General features: G+C 38.9%; 1 protein-coding gene across 2 annotated transcripts in view; it reads left to right on the forward strand.

Annotated features, from left to right (window-relative positions):
* The window catches only part of RIMS1 (regulating synaptic membrane exocytosis 1), a 492,040-nt gene that overhangs the window by 143,397 nt on the left and 320,754 nt on the right, over positions 1–27,889 (forward strand). The window contains exons 2-3 of one of the 2 annotated variants that reach the window (XM_077811609.1): positions 4,322–4,535; positions 7,367–7,378. In XM_077811609.1, the coding sequence (XP_077667735.1) occupies positions 4,322–4,535; positions 7,367–7,378 (226 nt within the window). The remainder of the gene's footprint in view (positions 1–4,321; positions 4,536–7,366; positions 7,379–27,889) is intronic. The other variant, XM_077811610.1, reaches the window with a different exon arrangement.

Here is a 27,889-nt window from a genome sequence, read left to right on the forward strand (position 1 = left end):
GCAAATTCATGGCATTCTTAGAAAACGTATGCAGAAAAAGTATGGAACGTGTCTTTAAGCTAAATGGACCTTTTTGTCACATTTTGTCTTTTTTTTTCAATGAGAAACAATGGGTCTTCTTGAAAAGAAACAAAATAAAACAATACATTTGGTGGTTTTCATATCATATGTGCAATGTAGGAGAGAGAATGGGTCACTGGAGAAAATCTTAACCCTTTTCAATTTCATTACTTTTATGTACTTAATTTCTAAGATCTAGTGCTATTTTAACACAATATCTTTTCCTTTATTTTCCCCACGAGAAGGGGCTGCTGGAATCCTTCTCCATCCCAGTTGATGGACTTTACCCTTAGTGAACCCATTTACCAGTTAGGAAAAAGCAGGACGGCGGTGAAATCCTGGCCTTATTAAAGTCTATAGGAGTTTTGTCCCTGGCTTGAATGAGACAGATCGAGAAGCCACACCTATGTTTGAGCAGAACGGGGCTAAAATCCAAATGTGAATTTTATAGAGTGTGCTTCTGTATTTCCTATAAAATAAAAAGTGCTCTTCTAACAACATGAATTTCTCATAAGATCTATCCTTGGAATGAGCCAATAAAGTAATCCAAAACAAGAACTGTAGTTGATTCGCCATGTGTGCCCACTATTCTGTACCTGTATTCTGTATTCTGTATTCTGTATTCTGTATTCTGCTTAAGCAAGCACTGTGTTGATATGAAACAAAAAAAATATGAAACTTTTTTACTGCACAGGCAAAACACACTGCTTTAAACTTAACTTAAAAAAAAAATCTAACCCTTTTTCCTCACCCAAATTTAGATTGATTTTTTTCAGTGAGTCTGCATTTTGTACCCTCAGTAATTTTTATATTTTTTTCTATCCATATGAAGCTACTGAAACTTTTTATGGTAGGAATTGTGTATCTTTTCATGCTAATCTGGCTTGGTAACTGATGAACAAATAAATACCCTTTGGGATGAAAGCAAGCATAGAAAGTTTCAAAGCAAAAGGAAAATGTGAGACCATTAGGAGTGAAAATGAAGGGATATAATGAATCCATGGTCACTGCCATATAACAAATTAAAAAACCCACCACCACCCCAAATCAAAAAATAATTCAATTTAGGATAAACTAATCAGTCAAGCCGGTAGAAATGTTTTGACCAAAATATTTTTCCCTTGGAAAATATAGTTTTGTCAAAATCTATGGAAAATGTCAATTTCAACAACCTGTTTTGGTTTTCCAACAATAGAATTTGAAATGGAAGTTTCTGTTTCATATCAATATTTCAAAGCTAAACCATTTTTTTTGCTACACATACTTAATAGAAAAGGAGCAGGACAAAGGTTTTAAGACAAAAACAGATGTACTATATTCTCTGTCGTCAGTTCTTTCCTGCTTTACTATATAACCCAAGTTTGGCAATACCAGGCCAGTGTGCAGTGGAGGGAAAATTAATTCATTTCCATGCTATAATTCCATCCTGAACAAAATGTACAGCAAAATATCCATCAGAAATTTTGGTCACAATTTACAAATTAAATTAAACAAATTAAATAACATTAAGCAAAATTCCTGATGGATACATTCTGTGTAATTGATTTACTTATGGTACTCTTAAAATTATTTGGATAATTAAATTGGTTATTTTACATATTCCTTAACATTTTTAATAGTTCCCATTAGAAAGCTATATGTGAGCAGATGGCATTAGTAGTCTAATAAAAGTAGTTATATATCAAAGGTGAAATCCAATAATGTAACCAGTAGTAGTATTGTTTTTCAGTATTTTGTCTAATTCTCTTGACCCATTTTTCTCTTATCTAATCCGACATTGCAAATGTTGCTTAAGCGGTTTAGCAAAACTAAGTCTTTGGTGCTACAGCCTGCTTTTTCATTAACACAAAACACTTAGGATAGTGTATAATGTTTATAGAGAGGGAGAAGAGAAAATTAGGATAACTTTGCCTTTTTTCTTCTGCTTCTTTGTTAGAATGGTGTCCTAACAAGGTTACTGTTATTAGTGTAATTGCTGATTGATTTATTCCTGAATCCCATCTTTCACTTACTATCGGATGGGAAAAACAAGGACATAGAACATCATTCTTTGCTTACTATTAGAATTGCTCAAGTACTGGAACAAAAAATGTTCCAGTATTCCCTGAGTACTAAGGCTTCCATTCAATTAATTCTTCTTCAGCCCTTTTAGTATTTGAAACCAGTGAAGCTTCAAACTAGACTGTGTGGTTTGGTCACATACATTGATGTTAATTACTTAACTATTACTAATTTATTTAATTATGAACAACCATTTCTAACACCAAATATATGTATTTTAACATTAATTCTGGCAGCCAATCTATTAGTTAATTGGATGATGAATTGCAAAGCTTGAATAGCATCTAAAAAAGAAAAATATGCAACTACTTCGAAGAAATTTTGCGGGGAGTTTGAGTTGATTGTTACTAGTTAAGATTGAGTCCTATTTATATCTCAGAAAAGGGTACTCAAATGTACAGCTTCCACAAGAGTAAAAGGTATGTAACTAAAATCTGTTTAAGGGCGTGATTCTCAAAGCTAGTATAAAGTAGCCATCTCAAAGCAGGAGGAAATGATGAAGAGAATAATCAAGGCTTTCATGGACAGACACATGTACTTACATAATGTATTAATTTCAAGATGTCCTGTTTCTATTAATAAGATACTTAGTTTTTCATGTTTTTATAATATCTAAGGAGACATATATTGAGCAAAGTATAAATATCTGAAAATTTTGCTTGTGGTTTCCACATAAGGATGGTGAGGTGTACATCTGTTATAAATGTCTCTCTGTATTATTGTACTCTCACTCATCTGGGATCTATGACTTCCATGCTAGGTGTAATAGACAGAAAGCCAGAAGTCACACTGGGGAAAAAATACGTAGTGGTGGTGTCCTGGTTCCCACTATGAAACATTTTCCTACTTGTGGCAGCAAAATGCGCCACTATTCACAGTAGATGGTTTCGATGTTCGTTCTTGCACGGTTTGATCTGCTAACAATGTTGAAGTTTAAATTGTCATAATTTAAGCTTCAGTCACCTTCTCATTCAGGTCAATAAAAGTCCTTACTTTTCTCAAAGCTATTTATTATTTAAGGAGATTTGCAGACTCAAAAAGACACCACTGTGTTTATTTTCATCTGGTTCACATTTTGAAAGTTACCGTCACCACCATAAGGGTTGTGATTACATTTTTTTAAATGAAGAATTTAGATTCTAGAACAAAATTGGAAGCAACCAAGGAAAAACTGCTTGTTCATGGAACCACTGCTAACTGGCCTAATCTGGCACCTGAAAACTGGAATATGTGGTACACTCTATAACATCCATATCATTTCATATGGATTTATGCAAAGCATGAGCTCTCGTGTCAGAATTCCAGGTACATTGTGAAAGAAGAGCCCTGCAATAAAACTGAAAGAGACCACTGTAGTAAGAAATGGACCAGAGTTTAATCTTTAGTAAGTCTATATACCTCTGAAAGAAGAAAAGGAGTACTAGTGGCACCTTAGAGACTAACCAATTTATTTGAGCATAAGCTTTCCTGAGCTCATGAAAGCTTATGCTCAAATAAATTGGTTAGTCTCTAAGTGCCACTAGTACTCCTTTTCTTTTTGCGAATACAGACTAACACGGCTGCTACTCTGAAACCTGTCATATACCTCTGGTATCGATACTGCCAGCGTTTTTTTATTGTATTTGATGCTGGTCTGTCTATGTTAAAATATGTGCATTTCACTTGGGGAATTTTTTCTTGGTTTTAGAGATGATGGCGGAATGTTTGTTGGAATCTTTAAGTTATGGTCTTTAATTGTTCCATAGCATCTAACCTTTTAAACTGAGGCTTGCAACACACATCCTGATTATAACCTATGGACACTAGTGCAGTGTAAATAAATAAATAATAATTGATGCTCAAGCAAATATTGATAAGTACTTTTAGCTTTGATTTCATAATTGTTAGATACATTTATATCTGATTTGGGGTTTTTTTGATAATCTGTAACTGTATATTTGAAACTGGTATTAGTCACATAAAATGATTCACCTGACATCTTTTAAATAATTATCTTTTGACCACTTACTCCTGTTAGTTTACTCTTAAGATTTTTTATGTGAATTTTAGAGCTGGTGGGGCAATCTTTCAAGTTCAACTTGTATTTGATATTGTCTATTTTAATTGTTGTAAAAGGACCTAGAATATTAGATGCTGTTGTAAATCAAAAGACAAATAGTTTCTTTTGTTATTGCTATAAACTGTTTTCTCTTCTGTGCAGGAGGTTGCATCAGCAATTTGAAAGTTATAAAGAGCAAGTAAGAAAAATAGGTGAAGAAGCCCGCCGCTACCAGGGAGAGCACAAGGATGATGCACCAACGTGTGGAATCTGTCTTAAAACAAAGTTTGCTGATGGTTGTGGTCATTTATGCTCTTACTGCCGGACCAAGTTTTGTGCACGATGTGGAGGTCGTGTTTCTCTACGATCAAACAATGTAAGTTTTCTATTGCATAGTTTTTATTGCAAATATTGATACACTCAAACCTACAAATTGTTCCTCACTTATCTTACTTTAGCATCTCTTCCATTCATCATTTCACCTTGACCCTTTGTAAGGTGGGGTTTCTGTGTTGGTAGGTAACAAGTCAAAACAATGTATTCCAAAAGTATGAAGAAATTTATGATCCCTAAAGACAGTTAATTAAAATAAAATAAAATAAAATGTTGTATGACTGTACTGAGCTATAGTTTGAAGGAAGAATTCTTATTTTATCTGGAATGATAAACCACATTTTCATCTTAGATGTTTCGAATTTCCCCTATTGAGCAATTTTGATTAACTCTGTAGAATTTTAAACTTCTTTTTCATAAAGCTTTGTTTAAAGGTCATTTGTGTTTCTCTTTAAAAGAATGATCAACTCAGGGAAGGGGAAAGTAAGCCCTTCCGAATTGCACTGATGAACACCAAGTGTATTAGTTTCAGTTTAGTTTTAATTTAATTTAGTTTTAAATTGTACTGTACTTGTAATTTACCATGGACTAGAATCCCTCTCATGGAGTTAATTCCTGATCCTTCTGTCAGGCAGGTGGGGTTTGCGCCCTCTTTTCCACCTGTATAGAATGAGCTGGAAAGCTTGGCCCCAAATCTTTAGGTTTCCCAGGGGTTTATATGGAAGCCTTCTGCCCCAGCAATTCCCTTCTCTGTGGCATCATGGATCCATTGGTGGCAGCCAGCTATCCCACTCATTCATGAGAGGTGAGATATATATGTGGAAGACCACTGCCACATGCTGATTTTGGGGGCTATCCTGGCCCCATAATATGCTCTAAAATGTTTAAATAGTCTTTCATCTTATCAATGGATTTGTTAGCTATTGTGATACCTAGTGCAGCTTCCCAGATGCTGTATCAAGGCACTGGAATCTTTGACAGTGTCCTAAATATATTTGGAGCTCCCTTTTTCTATATGTACTCAATTCAAAAATGGACAAGAAACAAAATGTATAATACAGCTAATCCCTTCTACAACTAAACTATTGTTGCGCTCTTTTCCTCTTCTCTGAACTAGAATTTATTTTATCGAGGATCTTTTGAAATTCAGGTTTTAAAAAAATTAAAAAAGCAGAAACAGCCTATTTCAGATTTATACCAGGAATATGTTATACTCTTAGTGTACTCGTTTAACTCCCAGTAACCCTACTTGGAGTTCAGTGCACTTTTTGAAAAAAGAGTGCAGCTGCATACATGACCCGCTGAATATGTTCAGTGTTTTAAAACTATGTGTGTGCACCACACCCTATCACCTGCAGGTGGTATCATTAGAACAGGTTACACAGGAAAAACTAGTTTACCTTGGTATTCTAGGTAAGATTACAACAATATCTGCAATATTTACGACACAGAAGAACTTGAACATGTTTTAATTATTGCTTATCTAATATTTCTAGTCACACATCAACATCGGTCCAAAATTTGTTCCTGAGATAACATTGACTTCAGCTGTGTTGCACCAAGCATAAATTTGATTTACTGTATTTAAAATAAAGCCAAGGGGTATGACTTAAAACCAAAGACATTCAGAATTAAGGTTTAAATTGCTTCCTGAATTTTTCTTGTTGTGCCTAGTCATTGCAATAATTATTCTTCTCTCTCCAGACCTTTAGAACAGTGGTGCTTTCTATTAGTTTTGCAAAATTCTGTTCTATTGTCACACTAGAAAAATAATCATTTTGACAGGAGAGTAAAAAATTATTGGTTTTATTAATATCAACATTGTTGTCAAGGTAAATGTGAGTTAGAATATTTTTGTACCTGGTCTGGTAAATGTTCATGATGGTTTTGCAAGGCTGTTACCAATTAAGTCTAGTAAATTGCAGTACCTAGGCACAATAAAGAAAGTCAGCCCACAGCAGAGACATCGAGCATTCACTAGAAAATAACCTATTTTTGAGTGATAGGACCCATCTGTACTGGAAAAGCAACAGACTCATCAATCTGGTTACCTAGTTGTCTCCTTACCCAGTTATGGAACAGTTTTACAGTTTGTTTTTTGCAGATGCCCTAGTGTTATTACTGGGACAGATGACTGGGCCAAAGCATTGGAAATGGCTAGAGCTTTAGCCCAGTTATAGAATATGGTTAAGGCCTGTTCACACTACAGATTTTAACCATGTTGTAACTGGGTCAAGGGACATTAGTGTTATCGCTTATCTGATAATTGTGTTTGTAGTATTGCTCTAAAACCAATTAAATTCCAATTAATTTTTGACTCACTTAAAAACTTTAAAATGGTCAAATTGTCCTATTTAAAATAAATAAATAAAATAAAATAAAAAGATCCACAGATGTCATGGCTGGGTTAGGACCTTGTCAGGTATGCTGACTTGACACGTTTCTAGGAGAGGAAGTGTTAAGTTATGGACTCTTGAAAACAAGCAGCCTGTGATGAAAACCCAGATACATAACTACAGAGGCCCTATTAGGTGCCCTTAAAAGATTTAGAAAGTGTTTCTCATGGCAAAACTGACATGAGAAACATGATTGTTAATATTTCCATTCTTCTTTGACTTCTCCATTCTTTGCTACAATCTTTCATGCTTCTATGGGGCCATGTTAGAATATATATTTTCTGTGCATGTAGTACTATAAATATTTTTATTTACAAATGTTATTTTTTTTTAATTCTTACGTTTTTAACTCTTTATAGAGACACTTACTAGAATTGCCTTTCTTTGAAATCTGCCTATTAATATTTGCCTACTTTTTTCTTTTTCTCTTCCTGTTTCTTTTTGTCTTTACTCTGCTTCCTTGGATGCTTTCCCAAAGGAGGACAAAGTGGTTAGAATCCATGCTTTCTTTTATCATTTATTATTATAATGTTGTTAGTAAAGTAAATGTGAAGTATATTAATGTTAATTATTGATCTTTTGCAAAAAACAAATGATCTTTTGCAAAAAACAAAAAAACAAACCCCAAAACAAAACAACAACAAAAAACCCAAGACCATTCCTAGTTTGTGTGCAGTTGCCAAAATTAGGATAATCAACCAAATTCATTAAAATCTGTGGGCAGTGATCAATCTCTATAATTCTAAAGAGTTCAAGAAAAGAGCAGGAAATGATAAAATGTACTAAAGAGCTTATTTCAGTAGATATGAGTACAATTACAACCTGGCTTTTGATTTTTCTGATACAAGGTCCTTCCATCTGCCTTCAGGAAATCTAGTTTAATTTTTTTAATATATTTTTAATTTGATATATATCATTTGCTGTGTCTTTACTCTTGCTGCAGCAAAAATTCAGTTGACTTCTAATTCATGGGAAGTCAGTCTTTTGATTTTACATCTGAAGTATTTTCACCATGGTGATGCTGGCAAAAGATACTGTCTAAAAATGGGCAAAAGTATAGTGGATGGCGCTTCATGAATCCCATGTGAAAAAGGCAAATCGTACATTTTGGAAAGTTGAAAAGTTGTGGAGTGGCCGGATTCATTATTGAAATGTGCAATGAGGCCTATGCATTTTCTGAGATAGGACCACTGTGCAGCACTTCTGGGTCAAATAAGTATGTTCATGTGGAGCAAGCAGAACTCTGTGTTCAGTAAGTGGCTCCTCATCCAGCTACGCATTCTCCGCACTGGAGGAAATAGTGGATGGATGTGAGTGAAAGAGTAGGTGTGTTTTTCTTACCTTCTTAATTCCCAGCCAGGCAGATGTAGTATAGAGCCAGGATCCCAGCCCAGAGGAGGTACTCCAGACTTTTACCTTAGCATATCAGGCAATGGGAATTAGCAAGCTTTGTTTAGTCATCTGAACAGAAAAAGGTGCTGGAGGCATGACAACCAAGCATAGCGTTACCCATCCCTGACTTTCAGGCAGCAATGCTATAACTGTGTCATGGAATGGCAATATTTCCATTGAAGGTCATAGCACAGGCCTAACTTAAGACTAAGACTGCACTCCTGCTGGAGAAGCATACCTTCCATGGTAACTGCACCCTTTATTATTAGGATTGCTGTTGGCATATTTACTTTTAGTATATATCTCTGGAGCATAATAGTATGGGAGTGAATTGAATGTGTTCTTCATATTGCTTAACATATATGCATGCGATAACTATTATTATATCTCGAGATTTTGATTTGCACAGGCATTTTTGGCAAGCTGCCATCAAATCCTGCGGAATTGGTCCCTCCCACCAGCCTCAGGTTCATCCCCACTCCAAAGAGATACTCTCCTGTGTACTTTACATGGGCTTTCATAATGACTATGAATTATGGCATTATAACTTCATTGCATAGTTGGACACTTCACCGTATAGCACATTTGGCACTCTGGACAAAGCAGTGAACTGAGCTGTGGGGCTTTCTGATCTTTCCAGTTCCAATAATCTAACTTATTTGGGGTGGGGAGGAAAGCTCCTCATGCAATATTGATCTGTTTCTAAATCAATACAGCACTGATTAATCCGACTTGATCTAGAGGTACCCACCTTCCACCCACCTCTGAGGCTGCTGCAAAATCTTTGTGTCTCTCTACCACTTAAAGAGGTACCCACCTTCCTCCAGCAAGCCAGACAACAGGCCTCCCACTTAATGTTCAGTGTGGTCAGTTGCATTACTTTTAATCCAGGATGATCAGGTTAAATCTTTTAAACAATGCAGTGTAGATCACTTGTTGATTATGGAAAAACATAGGCAGCAATCCTTTTATTTGACAAATATTTTTTTTAGTGACTAAGACTTGAAATTATAGAACAGAACTTCCTATAGACTAGGGCTATAAAGCGATAAGAAGAATCACGATTAATTGTACAATTAAAAAAATTAATCATGATTAACCACACTATTGTTACTATAATGACATTTATTTAAATATTTTTGGATGTTTTCTACATTTTCAAATATATTGATTTCAATTACAACAAAGAATACAAAGTGTACAGCGCTCACTTTATTTATTTTTGATTACAAGTATTTGCACTGTAAAAAACCAGAAATAGTATTTTTCAATTCACCTAATACAAGTACTGTAGTGCAAACTCTTTATCATGAAAGTTGAACTTACAAATGTAGAATTATGTACAAAAAACTGCATACAAAAATAAAACAATGTAAAACTTTAGAGCCTACAAGTCTACTCAGTCCTACTTCTTGTTAAGTCAGTTGCTCAGACAAACAAGTTTGTTTACATTTGCAGGAGATAATACTTCCTGGTTCTTGTTTACAATGTCACTTGATAGTGAGAACAGGCGTGCTCATGGCACTGTTGTAACCGGAATCGCAAGATATCTACATGCCAGATGCACTAAAGATTCATATGTCCCTTCATGGTTCAACCATCATTCCAGAGGACATGCATCCATGCTGATGATGGATTCTGCTTGATAACGATCCAAAGCAGAATGGATCAATGCATGTTCATTTTCATCATCTGAGTCAGATGCCACCAACAGAAGCTTGATTTTCTTTTTTGGTGGTTCAGATTCTGTAGTTTCCACATCCGAGTGTTGCTCTTTTAAGACTTCTGAAAGCATGCTCCACACCTCATCCCTCTCAGATTTTGGACGGCATTTCAGATTCTTAAACCTTGGGTCGAGTGCTGTAGCTAGTTTTAGAAATCTCACATTGGTACCTTCCTTGTATTTTGTCAAATCTGCTGTGAAAGTGTTCTTAAAATGAAAATGTGCTGGATCATCATCCGAGACTGCTATAACATTAAATATATGTCAGAATGTGGGTAAAACAGAACTGGAGACATACAATTCTTCCCCAAGGAGTTCAGTCACAAACTTAATGAACACATTTCTTTAAATGAGCCTCATCAGCATGGAAACATGTCCTCTGGAATGGTGGCTGAAGCATCAAGGGGCATACAAATGTTTAGCATATCTGGCACGTAAATACCTTGCAACACCAGCTACAAAAGTGCCATGGGAATGCCTGGTCCTCACTTTCAGATGACGTTGTAAATAAGAAGCAGGCAGCAGTATCTCCTGTAAATGTAAACAAACTTGTTTGTCTTAGCAATTGGCTGAACAAGAAGTAGGACTGAGTGGACTTGTAGGCTCTAAGGTCTTACTTTGTTTTGTTTTTGAGTGCAGTTATGTAACAAAAAAAAATCTACATTTGTAAGTTACACTTTCATGATGAAGAGATTGCACTACAGTACTTGTATGAGGTGAACTGAAAAATACTATTTCTTTTTATCATTTTTACAGTGCAAATATTTACAATAAAAACAACAATATAAATTGAGCACTGTACACTTTGTATTCTGTGTTGTAATAGAAATCAATATATTTGAAAATGTAGAAAAACATTCAAAAATATATAATAAATTTCAATTGGTATTCTATTGTTTAACAGTGCGATTCATCACAATTAATTTTTTGAGTTAATAGCATGAATTAACTGCAATTAATTGACAACCCTACTATTGACATACATTTTTTTCTCCATATTTACAACAATAGGTTGTATCTGAAAATGTTAAACCCCCTTGTAATGAGATTTAGGAGTTCCCAGCCTGCTGTATTGCCATCAATATTTTATGATTTCCAGTGCACTTGATAGGATGAATAAGGAGCTGCTGGTATGTTGAGGTGGCTAATGAGGCATAAACTTTATCTTTATAATGATATATTAAACAAAGTAAGGTCTGATTTTGTAATATATACCTAGACATTCATTTTTAATAAATGTTCCTGCATACATTATTACACGACAGTTTTTCACATTTATAGCTACAATCTGCTCTTTCTTCATATGTTTACAGATAGACTACATTTAATGCAGAAAAGGACCTAGGGGTTACAGTGGACGAGAAGCTGGATATGAGTGAACAGTGTGCCGTTGTTGCCAAGAAGGCCAATGGCATTTTGGGATGTGTAAATAGGGGCATTGCCAGCAGATTGAGGGACGTGATCATTCCCCTCTATTCGACATTGGTGAGGCCTCATCTGGAGTACTGTGTCCAGTTTTGGGCCCCACACTACAAGAAGGATGTTGAAAAATTGGAAAGAGTCCAGCTGAGGGCAACAAAAATGATTAGGGGACTGGAACACATGACTTATGAGGAGAAGATGAGGGAACTGGGATTGTTTAGTCTGTGGAAGAGAAGAATGAGGGGGGATTTGATAGATACTTTCAACTACCTGAAGGGGGGTTCCGAAGAGGATAGATCTAGACTGTTCTCAGTGATACCAGGTGAGAGAACAAGGAGTAATGGTCTCAAGTTGCAGTGGTGGAGGTTTAGGTTGAATGTTAGGAAAAACTTTTTCACTAAGAGAGTGGTGAAGCACTGGAATGGGTTACCTAGGGAGGTGGTGGAATCTCCTTCCTTAGAAGTTTTTAAGGTCAGGCTTGATAAAGCCCTGGCTGGGATGATTTAGATGGGGATTGGTCCTGCTTTGAGCAGGGGTTTGGACTATATGACCTCCTGAGGTCCCTTCCAACTGTGATATTCTATAAGTCTGTGACCTGACACAGATGATTTCATCCTCCACACAGCTGTGCTGGCCACTGCTGGATGTAAGTAATCTGCGTCACATAAATGGCTGGAGGTTCCTGGAGCAAAGAGGAACTGAAAGCATATTGTGACTCTTTGATGTTATAAATCCTTTCCAAAATACCCTTTGTGATACTTTTTTCAAAATCAAACTATTATACCTCTCCTTTATAACCACATGATTATAAATGTCTTAGCTAGCTCTTGTTCCTTCTCTACTTAAGGAAACAGATGCATTTTAATGTTCAAAAGTAATCTTCAGTGAGTGAATAGATTTTCCTGGAATCGGGTTCTAACTTGCTCATCATTTACTCTTAATAAATCTGACCACTTGACACTGATAACTACTGAAATTTTCTTAAAGGAGAAAAATTCTTTTAACCCTCCCCTCATATACCCTCCCCCCAAATAAAACAAAACAAAAAGTGATAATCAAATTTAACTGTTCAGATAAGTTTTCACAATCAACCCACAGAGTTAAAATAAAATCTCAAAAATTCTTCCTAATAACAAATAAACTATGAACTTGCAATCTGCTCGTGGTTATTATGCATGCAGAAAAAGAGACTAAATTCATCAGATAAATGATTCATTAAAAGTAATTTGCTCAGTTGTAATGATAATCATGATATTTTCTCTAATTTTTTTACCCTCTCTCTATATCTAATCTTATTATGCCATGCTCATCATGATGGTATCTGGGTACCCATTGTGTGCTACTGAGGGTAGTAAAACATGTCAGAATAGGGCTAAAAGTAGCAGAAAAATATAAAATTTGTTGCATGCTTTCCTGTACCTCTGAGAAGTGCAGAAGACCCTTTAAATGGTGAGGACTTCATGGCTCTTGAAATGATGTCTAATACAATTCTTAAACACACACAGCTCTCTCTGGATATGTTTATATCTATCTATCTAATATATATATATAGATATAGATATAGATATCACTTCTTTTATGTGTTAGAGGTTATATAATACTCAGTGCTGCTGTAAGTAATTTTCTGCTGTTTTCAGTTTTATCAGAAAATTACTTATGAATGGGCCAGAACCACAAAGTTTGGCTGTGAATGTGAAATCAAAACTTCTCCAAAGTTTGGGTGGGATTCAGGTTTGGAATTTTAGTTCCAGATCATCTCTACTCCTTATATGGCAATATGATGTTTACCAAGTATTTTCCCAAGACAAATCTATTTCCTTTTCTCCTTCAGTGTTCTGAAACACACCACAGAGGAGTATGCCTATCTCCTGCCCCCTAGGAGAAATTTGCATGTGGGTAAATGGTCCAGTGTTCATCTTTCAGTTCACTTGATGAAAAGTCCATGTTCCAAGTTGGCTATTTAAATGGCTCCACAGTAAGCTTACCCAAGGGAATGGGAATGTTAATGCTGTTTTCTCGGACAGAACAAAACTAAAACGGTTGTTAGCAATTTCAGGGAATTATGGGAGAGTTGGCGTTCCAAGAGAGTGATTTTTGCGTCATGGTCAAGCCTTTTCATGAGCCAGATGTTTCCAGTGTGAGTTGAGATGGATAGCCTTGAACTAAGTGATGTATTGTAGTCCAGTAACAGGTAATATTAACTTCTCTTCATAAGCCAAAATTTTGGCCCATAGAAGCCAATGCTACACCCCCCTAGACTTTAATAAGACTATAATTTTACAACAAAATTAAATTTGAAAAAGGGATTGGAGCAAACAAAATGAGATCCTTGTTGGTGGAGTTAAAAGTGATTTGCTTCCCATTTTTCACATTGTCCAGAAATTTTAATTCTGGTGCAAAGGGCAGGATTGGACAGAGACTTTATCAGTTTGTGTGTGTAGGAAATTGTGGGCAGGGCAGGAAATGACTGAAGATCAGAATTTGAAGTAGGTTTCAGAGTAACAGCCATGTTAGTCTGTATTCGGAAAAAGAAAAGGAGTACTTGTGGCACCTTAGAGACTAACCAATTTATTTGAGCATAAGCTTTCATGAGCTACAGGATGAAGTGAGCTGTAGCTCACGAAAATGGTTAGTCTCTAAGATGTCACAAGTACTCCTTTTCTAATCTGAAGTAGGTAATTATTGTAGAGCATAGTGTTTATCTGAGCATAATGACTGGAGAAATGTAATGTCAACTGTTTTTCCTGAAGTGCTAAAGGTTGGCTTTTCTGGACTATGATTGATTGAAATTATTTTCATTATATTACAATGTACATAATTTATAATCAGAAAAGAAAACATACTCATCACAAGATTTTTTGTAGTTGTGGGCCAGGTGTTTGAGAGACTTATCATTTTAATGCTTTTTAAAATTTATGTTTGCACAATGACTTGCTGATTTAAGGCTAACTTGAATGCATATGCTATGCAATTCAACCACTTGAAAATGTTTGTGCCACAAGACTAATGTAGCCAGAACAAAACTTCAGGATTGGAAAGAATTGTTTTCACTTCCCTTTCACAAAAGTCATAATTTTTGTAAAAAAAAATTGTCATATAATTCATTAAAAGGCTAATTTGTATGTTGCTGACTAATACAGCTGCAACACCAAAACTGTTTCCTCAAAAGGAGGTAAAATGACATTACAAATTGCAAAGTGATAGATAAATTATCTCTCCGTAGCATTCAGCGCAACTTGTTTCCTAAAAGATTTAGTTTTCATATGCAGAGAAGAAGCACTGCTTTTCACTCAGCATTGACTAAAACTGCTGCTTTCAGCAGATAAAAGAAGCACTGTAAGAAGTTGAAGAAAAAAAATCTTCCTTAGTAAGATTGACTTTCTGAGGATGTAGTTCACTGTTGAGTTACTCATATACTGATAGACTTTAAGGTCAGAAAGGACCATCGTGATCATCTAATCTGACCTGCACATTGCAGGCCACAGAACCTCATCCAAAACCCATTCCTTTAATAGACCCTGAACCTCTGGCTGAGTTACTGAAGTCCTCAAATCATGGTTTAAAGCAGGGATCGGCAACCTTTGGCCCGCGGCCCACCAGGGTAAGCCCCCTGGTGGGCTGGGCTGGTTTGTTTACCTGCCATGTCCGCAGGTTTGGCTGATCGCGGCTCCCACTGGCCATGGTACACTGTCCCAGGTCATTGGGTGCTGCGGAAAGCGGCAGCCAGCACATCCCTCAGGCTGCGCCACTTCCCGCAGCCCCCATTGGCCCGGAGCAGCCAGCGGGAGCAGCGATCGGCCGAACTTGCAGATGCGGCAGGTAAACAAACTGGCCCAGCCTGCCAGAGGGCTTACCCTAGCGGGCTGCATGCCAAAGGTTGCCAATCCCTGGTTTAAAGACTTCAAGTTATAGAGAATTAACCATTTACACTAGTTTAAACCTGCAAGTGACCCGTGCCCCATGCTGCAGAGGAAGGCGAACCCCACCCAGGGTCTTTGCCAATATGAGCTGTGTTATCAGTTATCAAATATGGTTATCAGTTAGATCCTGAGCATGTGGGCAAGAGTCACCAGCCAGACACCTGGGAAAGAATGATCTGTAGTAATTCAGAGCCATCCCCATCTCCAACAGTTGGGGATTTTTTGCTACTGGCAGACGCTGATGGGCCACATGCCATTGTAGGCAGTCCTGTTATACCATCCCCTCCATAAATGTATCAAGCTCGGTCTTGAAGTCAGTTAGGTTTATTGTCCTCATTGCTCCCCTTGGAAGGCTGTTCCAGAACTTCATTCCTCTGATGGTTAGAAACCTTTGTCTAATTTCGAGCCTAAACTTATTGATGGCCAGTTTATATCCATTTGTTCTTGTGTCCACATTGGCGCTAAACTTAAATAACTCCTCTCCCTCCCTGGTATTTATCCCTCTGATGTATTTATAGAGAGCAACTTCTATAGAACTTCTTTATAAATTTGTGTAGAGACAAGTTATTTATTTTTAAACTATATTACTTATGAATGGGCCAGAACCATTCATCATAAGTAATTTTTAAACTATATCTTCATCTTTTCAATTGTTTTTGTTTTATGCTTTTTTTTGATTGATGTAATTATGTTTGATTATGTTTCAACACCTGTCTTAATGCTGTTCAGCCATAGTGAATTATCTACAGCCTTCCATACACAGAAAGCAGCCACCTAATGGCCTTGGATATCAGTGGATCTATGTTCTTCAGTTAATCAGATCAGGGCTTCATTTAGTACTGACTCTGATTATGGAGGGTTCATTAGGTCATTTTTAACGTATGGCTTTAATTCAGCAAATAGGCTACAGCTACTCCTCTGTGCTTCCCTAGTGTGTCCTCTGGGTTTGTTATCTCTGCTAGCCAAATGCTTCAAGAAAAGATTGCCTACTTTTTCCATATGATTCTGCAATGGATGACCAAGGTAACATATTCTAGATCCATCCCTTTTTCTCAATTCTTTTTAAAAAGTTACTGAAGTTTCTACAGCTATCTTGGGTGTTCAGCAAATGCCTGTCAATTAATCAGCCATTATATATAAACCCTATGTAAATGACGCTGGAAAATTTCATACTCAGTGGAGCCTGTGTAAATAAAATGTAATATAATTAGTCCCCTAGGTCATTATTACAGACTATATGCTATAGCACTGTGTGATCCTGGATTATAGGTACAGTTGCTCCAAATGATGGGCTCAAAGAAGGGGAAATGTTGCAGTGAAATAAAATGTAGTTTAGTTAAGAATTTTCCAGCAGAGATCCTAGTGTATTTCTTGAGTGGAATAATTCCGGTAATCTGCCCCGCCCCTGCAATAAAATCCTAGACTAAGAAAAATTAAATATTATACAGTTAAGCACTCAAAAGTCAAGAAATGCCAAAGTTAAGGTTGTACATACAAGCTTCACTATGCCCATTGTGCTATATACATTATTATAGTCATTAATTTATCCTATATGGAACCCCTTTTTATGAACATTACCAATTGTGCAGCTTTTAGCATTCAAGATGCACAGGAAATAAACCTGGTCTCTGGTGACCTATATCATTACTGCAGTCATAAATAACATTTCACTGCACAGTGAGGCTTTCTTTAGCTGCACACTTTGAGCTTAGAAAGAAAACTATTCAAATTGCACTACACCTGCAGAGTGTGATTTCCAATGGATTATAACTCTGTCAAATCAATGCCATAGTTTGACAGGGACATTTCTTCTCAACAAAGGATATTAGCAAACCTGATTTTTACATCCAACTCTTTTGGCACTAGGTCCATTGAAAATAAGAAATATGTTTAAAAATGGGGAAAGTTTAACCTTTTCATTTTCCTTGTAATCAAAAATAGCTTATTGGTTTATGTTCAAACTAAAAAAAAATCACTTTTGGTGAGAAGCTGGGAAAATGTCAACCTAAGGTAAAAGCTTCAGAAAATTACAACCAACTGAAAATGGAGTTCAGTGGAAATGCCTGTGTAGCCTTAACTACAGTGGCAGCAGTTTTGTCTTCTATGATTTTTATCTGCTATTATAATATTATATTCTATGGGAATGGAGCCTTCAACTTGTCATTCTTAGCGCTAATTAGTAGCTACATCTTCAGGAAGCTGACATGCTCTTTTGGTTTCTTCTCACTTTTCTTTTTTTTTTTTTTTTTTTGCTTATATGGCAACTTTCATCAAAAAGGACAGAGAGCTTTACTGCCTTTCTAGCTCTCCACTACATGCTTATCAGCTTGTGTAGACTGGTATGATGTGTCATTCTGTAGTTATAAAGCCTTTCTAAAAAAGCTCTTTTTAGTTTTTTTTAGCAGCTACAGTACATATTTAGAAATTTCTGGAAGTTTTTAAATCAAGCTTTAACATTCCCTCCCTTTTAAAACACTATCCCTTAAGAACTTTGTATCCCCTGAGACAACTGTATCATGAAATGAGATTCTGTGATTTTCTTGATCTCTCTCTCTTCCAATTTATTCCACATCAGCAAATGTTTTCCTTTCATCCCCATGTCACTTTAGCGAGTAATAAATATCATTGACAAAATCAGCACGCTTGCATTTATTAATCAATGACAAACTCAAAGCATAGTGTGATGAGGTAGTCTGCCCCTGTCAAGGTTCCTCCCCCACTCTGAACGCTAGGGTACAGATGTGGGGACCTGCATGAAAAACCTCCTAAGCTTATCTTTACCAGCTTAGGTCAAAACTTCCCCAAGGTACCAAATATTCCACCCTTTGTCCTTGGATTGGCCACTACCACCACCAAACCAATACTGGTTACTGGGGAAGAGCTGTTTGGAAATGTCTTTTCCCCCAAAATACTTCCCAAAACCTTGCACCCCACTTCCTGGACAAAGTTTGGTAACAAGCCTCACCAATTTGCCTAGGTGACTACAGACCCAGACCCTTGGATCTGAGAACAATGAAAAAGCATTCAGTTTTCTTACAAGAAGACTTTTAATAGAAATAGAAGTAAATAGAAATAAAGAAATCCCCCCTGTAAAATCAGGATGGTAGATACCTTACAGGGTAATTAGATTCAAAACATAGAGAACCCCTCTAGGCAAAACCTTAAGTTACAAAAAAGATACACAGACAGAAATAGTTATTCTATTCAGCACAATTCTTTTCTCAGCCATTTAAAGAAATCATAATCTAACACATACCTAGCTAGATTACTTACTAAAAGTTCTAAGACTCCATTCCTGGTCTATCCCTGGCAGAAACAGCATATAGACAGACCAAGACCCTTTGTTTCTCTCCCTCCTCCCAGCTTTTGAAAGTATCTTGTCTCCTCATTGGTCATTTTGGTCAGGTGCCAGTGAGGTTACCTTTAGCTTCTTAACCCTTTACAGGTGAGAGGATTTTTTTTTTCTGGCCAGGAGGGATTTTAAAGGGGTTTACCCTTCCCTTTATATTTATGACAGCCCCTTAAGGCTAATACTGGTCAGTCCTCCTGTCATGTGACCTGGCCTTTAGGAATTTGGGGTGGTCTTACACACAAGGCCTAAGGAGATATGGAGAGAGAGGCAAAGAGTCCCAGGAAGAAGCAGCAGTTAAAAGAAATTCCGTTAGCCCTGGTCTACACTATGAATTTAGGTCGAATTTAGCAGCATTAGGTCGATTTAACCCTGCACCCGTCCACATGACCAAGCCTGTTTTGTCAACTTAAAGGGCTCTTAAAATTGATGTCTGTACTCCTCCCCAGCAAGGGGAGTAGCACTAAAATCGACCTCACTGGGTTGAATTTGGGATAGTGTGGACGCAATTTGACGGTTTTGCTTCTGGGAGCTATCCCAGAGTGCTCCATTGTGACTGCTCTGGACAGCACTCTCAACTCAGATGCACTGGCGAGGTAGACCGGAAAAGCCCTGGGAACTTTTGAATTTCATTTCCTGTTTGGCCAGCATGGCAAGCTGATCAGCATAGGTGACCATGCAGAGCTCATCAGCTCAGGTGACTAAGGAGACCCAGAATTGCAAAGAGCTCCAGCATGGACCAAATGGGAGACACTGGATCTGATCGCTGTATGGGGAGAAGAATCCATGCAGGCAGAACTCCATTCCAAAAGATGAAATGCCAATATATTTGCCAAAATCTCCAAGGGCATGATGGACAGAGGCTACAACAGGGACACACAACAGTGCCGTGTGAAAGTTAAGGAGCTGAGGCAAGCCTACCAAAAAACAAAGGATGCAAATGGTCGCTCTGGGTCAGAGCCCCACACATGCTGCTTCTATGATGAGATGCATGCAATTCTAGGGAGCGCCCCTACCACTACCCCACCACTGTCCGTGGACACCTGCAAGGGAGGAGTCTCACGCAACAGAGATGAGGATTTTGTGGATGAGGAAGATGAGGAGGAGGAGGAGGAGGAGGATAGCGCACAGCAGGCAAGCGGAGAATCCCTTCTCCCCCGCAGCCAGGAAATGTTCATCACCCTGGAGCCAATACCCTCCCAACCCTCCCAAGGCGGGCTCCCGGACCATGAAGCCAGAGAAGGCACCTCTGGTGAGTGTACCTTTGTAAATATAATACAGGGTTTAAAAGCAAGCGTGTTTAATGATTAATTTGCCCTGAAGACTTGTGATGCATTCACGGCCAGTATAGCTACTGGAAAAGTCTGTTAACATGTCTGGGATGGAGCAGAAATCCTCTAGGGACATCTCCATGAAGCTCTCCTGGAGGTATTTTAAAAGCCTTTGCAGAAGGTTTCTGGGGAGGTCAGCCTTATTCCATCCTCCATGATAGGACACTTTTACCATGGCAAGCCAGTAGCAAGTAGTCTGGAATCATTGCAGAACAAAGCATTGCCACAAATGGGCCCAGGCTTTGGTGGCATTCAAGTAACATCCATTCTTTATCTCTTTGTATTGGCCTCAGGAGAGTGATGATATTCATGGTCACCTGGTTCAAATATGGGAAATTTGTTTAAGGGGACATTCAGAGGTGCCCATTCCTGCTGGGCTGTTTGTCTTTTGCTGAAAATAAATCATCCCCGCTGTTAGCCATGCGGTGGGGGGAGGTCCGTTCATGCTGAACTGTTTGCATTTGGTTGACAGGGGTGTTCCCTGATACTAGCCATGCGGTGGGGGGGGTGGGAGAGGTGTGAAGTGATCATCCCAGAGAATTGGGGGGGGTTGGGTTGTGCTGCACATTCACCCTAAAACCACAGCCCCTTCTTTTAAATGGCCAACCCAATGGGCTTTGCTTGGCATGGGAAAGGAGGGCGCTGCTGTTTGAAACTGTTTCCACATGTTATGAAGGTTGAAGAAGCCAAAACTCTTTGCCTTATCATGGCTGCCTGGAAGCTGAATTCTGTTGCCCAGCCAAGCGTGTGTGATGTCTCACACCAAACTGGCAGGCACTCAATATAAGAGGCAAAATGCGACCTTCAGTGTGAAATAATCTTTGTTCCCTTTGTTCTCTAAAATGTATCTTTTTAAATACTACTCTCCCTTTTTTTCCTCCTGCACCTGCAAATGTTTCTACACTCCCCCTATCATCTCCATCCCAGAGGCTAGTGCAGATTAGAAGGTGAAAAAAAACCCGCACTCACAATGAAATATTCTCAGAGCTCATGCAGTCCTCCCGCACTGAAAGAGCTCAGCAGAATGTGTGGAGGCAAACAATGGCAGAGACCAGGAAAGCGTTAAATGAACGTGATGAGAGGAGGGAGGAGCACGATGAAAGGAGGCAGCATGCAATGCTGAGTCTAATGGGGGAGCAAACAGATATGCTCAGGCATCTGGTGGAGCTGCAGGAAAGGCAGCAGGAGCACAGACCACTGCTGCAGCCCCTGTATAACCTCCTCCCCAAGTTTCATATCCTCCTCACCCAGATACCCAAGAAAGCGGAGGTGGGGTGTGGGGGAGGCTACTGGCACCCAGCCACTCCACCCCAGAGGGCTGCCCAAGCAACAGAAGGCTGGCATTCAATAAGTTTTGAACTGTAGTATGGCCTTGTCCTTCGCTCCTCCCCTCATCCACCATCCCACCTGGTGCTTCCCTCCTCACCCACCCCTCCTGGGCTACCTTGCGAGTTTTCCCCCTATTTGTGTGATGAATTAATAAAGAATGCATGATTTTGAAACAATAATGACGTTATTGCGTCTGAAAGCGGTGATCGAAGGGGGAGGTCGGTTGGCTTACAGGGAAGTAGAGTCATCAAAGGGGGCAGGTTTTTATCAAGGAGAAACAAACAGAACGGTCACACCGTAGCCTGGCCCGTCATGAAACTGGTTTTCAAAGTTTCTCTGATGTGCAGGACACCCAGCTGTGCTCTTCTAATCACCCTGGTGTCTGGCTGTGTGTAATCGGCTGCCAGGCTATTTGTCTCAACCTCCTACCCCGCCATAAACGTCTCCCCCTTACTCACAGATATTGTGGAGCACACAGCAAGCAGTAATAACAATGGGAATATTTGTTTAGCTGAGGTCTAACCTAGTCAGTAAACTGCGCCAGTGAGCTTTTAAACGTCCAAATACACATTCTACTACCATTCTGCACTTGCTCAGCCTGTAGTTGAACTGCTCCTTACTACTGTCCAGAGTGCCTGTGAATGGCTTCATGAGCCATGGCATTAAAGGGCAGGCTGGATCCCCAAGGATAACTATAGGCATTTCAACATCCCCAATGGTACTTTTCTGGTCTGGGAAGTAAGTTCCTTCCTGCAGCTGTTGAAACAGACTAGAGTTCCTGAAGATGCGAGCGTCATGCACCCTTCCCGGCCATCCCATGTTGATGTAGACAAATTGGAGGATTGGGCCAAAAGAAATCTGATGAGGTTCAATAAGGATAAGTGCAGGGTCCTGCACTTAGGACGGAAGAATCCAATGCACCGCTACAGACTAGGGACCGAATGGCTAGGCAGCAGTTCTGCGGAAAAGGACCTAGGGGTGACAGTGGACGAGAAGCTGGATATGAGTCAGCAGTGTGCCCTTGTTGCCAAGAAGGCCAATGGCATTTTGGGCTGTATAAGTAGGGGCATAGCGAGCAGATCGAGGGACGTGATCGTCCCCCTCTATTCGACATTGGTGAGGCCTCATCTGGAGTACTGTGTCCAGTTTTGGACCCCACACTACAAGAAGGATGTGGATAAATTGGAGAGAGTCCAGCGAAGGGCAACAAAAATGATTAGGGTCTAGAACACATGACTTATGAGGAGAGGCTGAGGGAGCTGGGATTGTTTAGCCTGCAGAAGAGAAGAATGAGGGGGGATTTGATAGCTGCTTTCAACTACCTGAAAGGGGGTTCCAAAGAGGATGGCTCTAGACTGTTCTCAATGGTAGCAGATGACAGAACGAGGAGTAATGGTCTCAAGTTGCAGTGGGGGAGGTTTAGATTGGATATTAGGAAAAACTTTTTCACTAAGAGGGTGGTGAAACACTGGAATGCGTTGCCTAGGGAGGTGGTGGAATCTCCTTCCTTGGAAGTTTTTAAGGTCAGGCTTGACAAAGCCCTGGCTGGGATGATTTAACTGGGAATTGGTCCTGCTTCGAGCAGGGGGTTGGACTAGATGACCTTCAGGGGTCCCTTCCAACCCTGATATTCTATGATTCTATGTCGGTGAAACGTCTCTTGTGATCCACCAGTGCTTGCAGCATCATTGAAAAGTACCCCTTGTGGTTTACATACTGGCTGCCAAGGTGGTTCGGTCCCAAGATAGGGATATGCGTTCCGTCTATCACCCCACCACAGTTAGGGAACCCCATTGCAGCAAAGCCATCCACTATGACCTGCACATTTCCCAGGGTCACTACCCTTGATAGCAGCAGCTCAGTGATTGTGTTGGCTACTTGGATCACAGCAGCCCCCACAGTAGATTTACCCACTTCAAACTGATTCCTTACTGACTGGTAGCTGTCTGGCGTTGCAAGCTTCCACAGGGCTATTGCCACTCGCTTGTGAACTGTGAGGGCTGCTCTCATCTTGGTATTCTTGTGCTTCAGGTCAGGGGAAAGCAAGTCACAAAGTTCCATGAAAGTGCCCTTATGCATGCGAAAGTTTTGCAGCCACTGGGAATCATCCCAGACCTGCAACACTATGTGGTCCCACCAGTCTGTGCTTGTTTCCCAGGCCCAGAATTGGCATTCCATGGCATGAACCTGCCCCACTACCACCATGATGTCCAAATTGCCAGGGCCTGAGATGTCTGTGTCCATGTCCTCATCACTATCGTGATCATGCTGTCATCGCCTCCTCGCCTGCTTTTGCAGGTTCTGCACATATTGCAGGATAATGTGAGAGCTGTTTGCAATGCTCACAACAGCAGCGATGAGCTGAGTGGGCTCCATGTTTGCCATGGTATGGCGTCTGCAGGAGAGCAGAGTTGCAGTGGAAGCGGTGGATGACAACAGATGCCACGAGAATAGATATTTATACAGAACGACGAGAGGACCTGAGAGGTGGATTCATGGCACCAGGAGAGCAGAGTTGCAGCGGAATTGGTGAAGGATGACGGTTAGCACCACACACATTTCCTGAGGAAGAACATAAGAACCCGGGAGCACATGACAGACAACATGGAGAAATTTGCTATTGAGACAACAGCAGCAGAGCAGAGTTGCAGTGGAAGCACTCCCACTGCACCATCTGCTGACAGCTGTATGGCGTCTGCACGAAAAAAAAGGCGTGAAACGATTGTCTGCCCTTGCTTTCATGGAGGGAGGGGCAACTGATGACATGTACCCAAAACTACCCGCAACAATGTTTTTGCCCCATCAGGCATTGGGAGCTCAACCCAAAATTCCAATGGGCAGTGGAGACTGGAGGAACTGTACAACCCACAGTGCAATGCTCCGAAAGTCGACGCTAGCCACGGTACTGCGGACGAACTCCACCAACTTAATGCATTTAGTGTGGACATATGCAATAGACTGTATAAAATCGATTTCTAAAAATCGACTTCTATAAGATTGACCTAATTTCATAGTGTAGACATACCCTTAGTGTATCTTTAAGGGCCTGGAACCTGGAGCCTTGAAGAGAGGGTATGGCAGGGCCCCCCCCCCTCACCCAGCCAATAAGGAATGAGCTGGGGGAAGGGACCAGCATAAATGCTGCCTTCTCCTTCATAGATGAGCAGAATTGCCTATATATACTTCAGGGAGCAGGAAGGCTCTTGCAGAGGCCCTGAATTAACTGGGAGAAGTCAGCAGCAGTGGAAGGCCTGCCTGCTGAACTCTCATAGCCTGAGGGTGGAAGGACTGATAGGTAAAAGGGCAGAGCAGGGTGAGAAGCTATATAAAGTCCTGAAGCTTGCCTGAACCACAGCCCCACCTCCATGGAGAAGAGCTGTGGAAAATTCCTTCCTTAAGAAGGGAAACAGTAAGGATAGTTTGGAAGATATCCCTGTATATACCAGAGAAGGTGAAGGAGAGCTTTGTGTGATTTTTGCCTTTGGGGTTGAATAAAGTAGACCCCTGGAAAAAGTATCTCTTACAAGATTGATAAACATGGAAATACCAATACCAAGTTTAAGCAAAATAGTAATGCCATTAAGAATTTGCATCAGAGAGAATTCCAAACATTCATAATCAACTGAAAATAAGATTTATATAAAATTAGAATGCCATAGTTAGGTAGTTCACAATTTGCTAAATAATCAATTCATAAGAGTCTGTCTGTATTTCCTACATGTAAGATTTCCTTTGCGGCTGTGTTATTCAGCCTTAATTTTCTTTTGGTTAATTATATCCCATTACTCCTACTTGTTGATTGTTAATTATTATTTATTATAATAACTAGGAGCAACTGCAGTAATATTAGAGCACCCTACATTGATCTTTCTTCTTGTGATTGCTCCTTCAAGTAAACTTGAAGATAGTTTTATCTACTGTAAGTGTGATATATGCAGTTAGAAAGCTAGCTGTCTATCATAGACTTCTGACAAAGTGAGATGGGGCAGAAGGTTTAAAAAACCAAGAAATTATTACTAGCTCTTCAGTGAATACTGAGGCCTAAATTCTCCCTTTCCTTGGTTGGGTGCTAAAGAAGGAAATAGAGATCATGGAAACCCGATAGGTGATGGTGGCCTCAAAAGGATGAAGCTAACTGGCTTGGAATTGTGGCCAGGGGTCTGCCCCACTCCCATTCATACCTGCTGACACCCATGGAAACCAATGTTTCTTTCCGGACTAGTTGAAAGGAGCTCTGCTAAGTGCACTACACCCCTGTTCTCCCAGAATATTTTGCCTGTCTGGGTATGTGCTGTAGGTGCAGAATGGCTAAGGGAACTTGCTAGTAGCTCCTACAATTCTGCTCTCAGTCTGCCTTCTTTCCAAGAACTTCTCTGGCAGCAAAAGCCAAAATTTAGCCCTGAAACTGGGCAACAAAAGGATATAGCAGGCTACAATTCCTGCTGAGTGTTCACGTCTTGATTATAAAGACCAAATACACTCATTACCTGGAAGAAGCTAGTGGCTGAAAGGAGTGAAGACCCATTTCTTCTTCTCATAGACCTTCCCCTCGATTAGTCCTGGAAATCACCTAGTCCTTAAATTGTAAACCTACTCATGATTAGCCAGACAGTCCAAAAGGTTATGATTTTTGTCTCTTTCAGTGGAAGTGTGGACCTGGCAGCTTGAAAAGAAGTGTCGGTTATAGAACACATTTTAACTAGGTAATAAATCTTGTACTTACAGTGGGATTTAATTAATTTTAAAATGTTAAAACATCTAATCGGACTTGAGAACTTACTACTTTTACTATGGAAAATTAGCTTAATCATTACAAAAACAATATATAATCTATTCACAGTGTAATTAAATTCTCATTTATTTTAAACATCTGCCACAACTACAACATAACTAACCTATTACATAAACTTTAAAACTTTCAAAGAAAACATTACAATGTCTAACAGGAAGAACATCTTCTTCACATAGGACAACATATCAATACCTCAATGACTGTTTAGATCTGATCCTAAAAAGTGAATGACTACATAAGCATAAGTTTATTCACAAGTGCTAGTTGCCCATTTTGTCAAGCTACCATGTCCATTATAGCCTAAAGATAATTAGATGCTATAATATGTCTGTGATAAATGATCTTCTTGACTTGTGCATTTTACTTTAAGCCTTTAGTTCTAATGCAATTATCATGCAAAATTTAATAAAGAATATTTTTTATTTAATTGCATGAATTAGGCTTATTTCTCCTTGTGAATAAAAGTCAGTTTATTTTTCCCTTGCAAGTAATGTAGTGTTAGAATGCATTATTATTTTTTCTGTTTTAACTATATCCTACATTGTATGGGTTTTCATCCCAAAGGATCTAAAAATGGTATACAGATTGTGGATCCAAGTCCGAATTCCTTGTGCACCTAAAATTTCCATAATTATAGTAAATACTCTTGGGCATGGGATCCTTTTTTAAAATCAGTTGATAAAATGATACTGTAACATTAACTAGAATATGATTTAATAGAATAAATGTATGGAGCAATTTTGTGGGAAGGAATCACAGTAAGGCTTTTGTTGCTAGCTAAAAAGTTTCAAAAGTAAAGAAAGATTTTTGACTTACTAAACATTAAATGAAACTGACAAACAGCAGAATAATTCCCAGAGAACAAAGTCATTATTAGAAATGGATGTAATCTGTTCTCTTTCTCGCTCTCTTTTTTGTTACAAAGAAGTTTAATCCTCATCCAGGATTAAAATTCAGTGTATTTTTAGCAGTGCTGTGTCCTAGATAAAATATACTTCTATCTATATTTTTATATGTCTTTTAGGATTCTGGAGTATTTTGTCCTCCCACCAAACAGTCACATAATGGAATGTATATGTGTAACTAAAACATAGATATAGATCTGTATGTGCATAGCTGCAATTATCTAGGCTCTTTCCACATTTTGTAATCGCAATAGTGGGGTGGAGTATATGTTTGTTTTATAATACACACATCTGAGGATAGAGTATCCTGTACAAAGTAAGCAGAGCTATAGAAGAAGTTTGTGCCTTTTTTGATCATTTCTCATGGTGTTGGTGCACTTTAGGAATAGCTTTTGAAGTTCCTGGTTTTCTTTATAAGGATAACTTTTATTAAAAATAGAACTATAATATGATTAACAAAGTCCAAAAGCTGTAATTTGGTTCTTTAAAGCATAGGTTGACTGGGCCAGATAGATAACGAAATCTCTATTTGATTAAACCAGAGGTGGGTCCAAGTCACATAGTTTGGTCCCAGATTCAAATTTTCCAAGCATTAGAAGGTGCCCAGCTATGACTTTTAGCAGCATACAGGAAAATCTCATCTACTATGTGAACTTATTTCTACTGAACACTTTACATAAAGCCTGACAATTAAATACAATTTATATTTGATTATTATGTTAATTATGTTTTCCATAAAAATACTATTTAGCAATAAGAAAAGGAGTACCTGTGGCACCTTAGAACTAACAAATTTATTTGAGCATAAGCTTTCGTGAGCTACAGCTCACTACAGATG

The sequence above is a fragment of the Eretmochelys imbricata genome, chromosome 3, assembly GCF_965152235.1.
Source record: "Eretmochelys imbricata isolate rEreImb1 chromosome 3, rEreImb1.hap1, whole genome shotgun sequence".
NCBI classification, from domain to species: Eukaryota; Metazoa; Chordata; order Testudines; family Cheloniidae; genus Eretmochelys; species Eretmochelys imbricata.